General features: G+C 42.4%; 1 protein-coding gene across 1 annotated transcript in view; it reads left to right on the top strand.

Moving 5' to 3' along the window:
* Positions 1 to 2,421, top strand: part of wdr41 (WD repeat domain 41) — a gene marked incomplete at its 3' end in the record, with an annotated part of 21,860 nt that extends 19,439 nt beyond the window's left edge. Inside the window, 1 exon segment of the mRNA XM_037691847.1 lies at positions 2,336 to 2,421. Coding sequence (XP_037547775.1) covers positions 2,336 to 2,421 — 86 coding nt within the window.
* Between the last annotated feature and the right edge of the window lie 458 nt (positions 2,422 to 2,879).

Raw genomic sequence — 2,879 nt, 5'->3', positions numbered from 1 at the left:
TGCTGCTGATCTCTTTCATGCTGCTGCTGCTGATGTGTTTCATGTTGATGTGTTCATGCGTGCTCATCTGCTCACACAGACTCATGTTCGTGCTGCTGTTCGACGTAATGTTTTATGTTATGAGTGCTTAGTGTATATTTAGTTGATGTTTTTCTTAGTTCTTATCATAGATGTTGTTACTGTTTTTATTTTGCATTTTATTGTTGGATGTAACTGGGACCCTGTGAACACAATCTCGTTCCACCACATGTACCACATGAGGTGTGCACGACTAAAGAAACTGACATTAAAAATGAATCAGGTGTGCAGCTACTTCCAGGTGAGAGGTGACTTTTGAAGATTGAGTTGTCATCGCAAAATCCAAGATGGCTGCCACCATATGTGACTGGAAACCAGGGAAGAACCTGGAAAATGACTTTGACTTTCCCCAGAGAGGGAGACGTCAGAGAATCTGAACTGATCTGCTGATGTGAACCCTGACCCATGATTTGGACGTGCACGTGTGCTAATGCTAGTTTAGTCCATACTGTGCTTCTACAGTGTACATGAGTCCTTGTGGTGGCTGGTGAGTACCTGATGTTCTACAGTAGAGCTAATAAGAATCCAGGCTACACTTCCTGTCAGCTCTGGATGTGACTCTGCCAAACACCAAGTTCTGGATGTTTCAGTTCTCCTGGAAGTTCAGGATTGACTCTGAAAATCTGTGAATTTTGTTTTCATGAACTGCTGTGAACCTGGATCTATGTCCCCCTCCCCCTGTGAGCACCGTCATTTAACAGTAAGTGAGATGCTCACACGTGGCTGTGTCAGGTAGGTTTTATGGTCATTCACACCATGTGGTGCATGAGGTGGAATGAAACTGTGTCCTCAGGGTCTCACTTACATCAACCATAGCAAAAATATAACGTGTAAAAAGAAACTGTGATAAAGATCTAAGATATAAACTAAGAAATACGCTAAACACTAATAGTACATAAACAATACGCCGAACAACAGCAGCACGAACATGTGTCTGTGCGAGCAGATGAGGATGAATGAACACAGCAACATGAAATGAATCAGCAGCATGACATCAGCAGCATGGATAATCAGCAGCATTAAAAGTAATTGTGCTCTGATATCAGTCAGATGGATTCAACATGACCAGCTCATGTTGGAGGGAGCTCTGACCAACCCGTCAGGGTTAAATGGACTAAAGCACTTTACTTCTTATCAAGTGCTTTACACTACAACAGTTAATCTGGAGTTAACTAAATCAGTTCAAACCTGAACAGTTAACCACGAGTTAACTAACTCAGTTAACCTCAACAGTTAACTAACTCAGTTACAGCATCATCACGAAAACAGTTCTTTCCTGAACTCTGGGTTAACTGAGTTAACAGTTTAGATTAACTGACGTACTTAACTCGGGGTTAACTGTTCAGGTTTAAACTGATTTAGTTAACTCCAGATTAACTGTTCAGTTTAGTTAACTGTTCAGGTTAACTGAGTTAACAGTTTAGATTAACTGAGTTGGTTAACTCAGAGTTAACAGTTTAGGTTAACGGAGTTAGTTAACTCTGGGTTAACTGTTCAGGTTTAAACTGATTTCGTTAACTCCAGATTAACTGTTCAGTGTAGTTAACTGTTCAGGTTAAGTAAGTTAGTTAATTTGGGGTGAAGTGAGTTGGTTAACTCAGGGTGTTCCTGGTCTGGCCCGTGGTCTCGGCTGAAACGGTCTGTGTTCATGTGTCCTCCACGAGAGTCGAACCTTCAGCTGCTTTACATTCATTTATTAATACGCAACTTTAAATAGTTTTTCTTTACAAGTTTTTTATGAAACGTCAGAAAACAAAGTGAAGAAGCGTTCATTGACAGAATGCCTGTCGCCCGCCGCCTTCCACACTAAACGTCTGAACCGAGATGTTTAATGACTGCTTAGTGCTCAGTTACATGTTGGGGATGACTCTCAGCAACCATCACACCAACACTTACTTGGATCTCTGCACAACCTGCCAAGGTCAGGTAGCTGTGGCGGCCATCTTAACTTCACAAGTTCCATTGTTGTAATTGAACTTTATAAACTGGAGAGTTCCAGTCCGGTTTATAAAGTCCCATGTGAGCTCCTCCTCTCTAACCGAAGCCAGTCCGCTCTGTAGATCCTGCAGGACAATCTGTGCCAGTGAAGTGTTGAAGTGTCTGCTCCTCATAACCACACGGATCTCTGCTCTGCATCAGATCTAACGAGGCTTAAAGAAATCTTCTTTTCTTCGTTTGAGTTCAGTTTCTGCTCTCCTCGAAGCTGCAGCAGAAAATTAAAGATGTGTTGAGAACAAACAGTGTGTGTGTGTTCCAGCGAGCTAATGTCGTGCTCTGAGGACGGCAGTGTGAGGATGTGGGAGATCCAGGACCTGCCTTTACCTGCTGAACCTGCATCTGCAGGTAACACACACACACACACGCGCGCACACGTTAGTGCTGTGTAAAGTGTTTATAAAAACAGAGAGATCCATGGGAACCTCATCTTGACGTCTCTGTGGAACACGGTGAATGAATCAAACGTTAAAACTAAGAAATTGTTGCATTTTTTATTTAGAAAAATAAACTTGTTTTGAGTTTTATGAGACAGGAGCAACAAGGAAGTGGTATATAAATAAGAAACAGTAGGACAAGGAAGAGGGCGGGGTATAAAAAGAAGGGGCGGAGTCTGTCAGAAGTAAAGATGGGCAGAGGTTTACCAGTCCTTAAAAAAGCTGTGTGTAAAACTAGTGGAACATTTTAATTAACGGTTGGGAAGACCGTGAAGATCCTGTCATCTACAGTTCATGAAAAGATTTCAAGAATGTGGAGAAACCTCTGAGCTCTGAGGACGAAGGGCCCCCAGACCACAGGCGACCAAT

Source organism: Nematolebias whitei, chromosome 18 (genome assembly GCF_014905685.2).
Source record: "Nematolebias whitei isolate Nwh7 chromosome 18, NemWhi1, whole genome shotgun sequence".
Lineage (NCBI taxonomy): Eukaryota > Metazoa > Chordata > Actinopteri > Cyprinodontiformes > Rivulidae > Nematolebias > Nematolebias whitei.
This window is presented reverse-complemented; position numbering and strand designations above follow the sequence as displayed.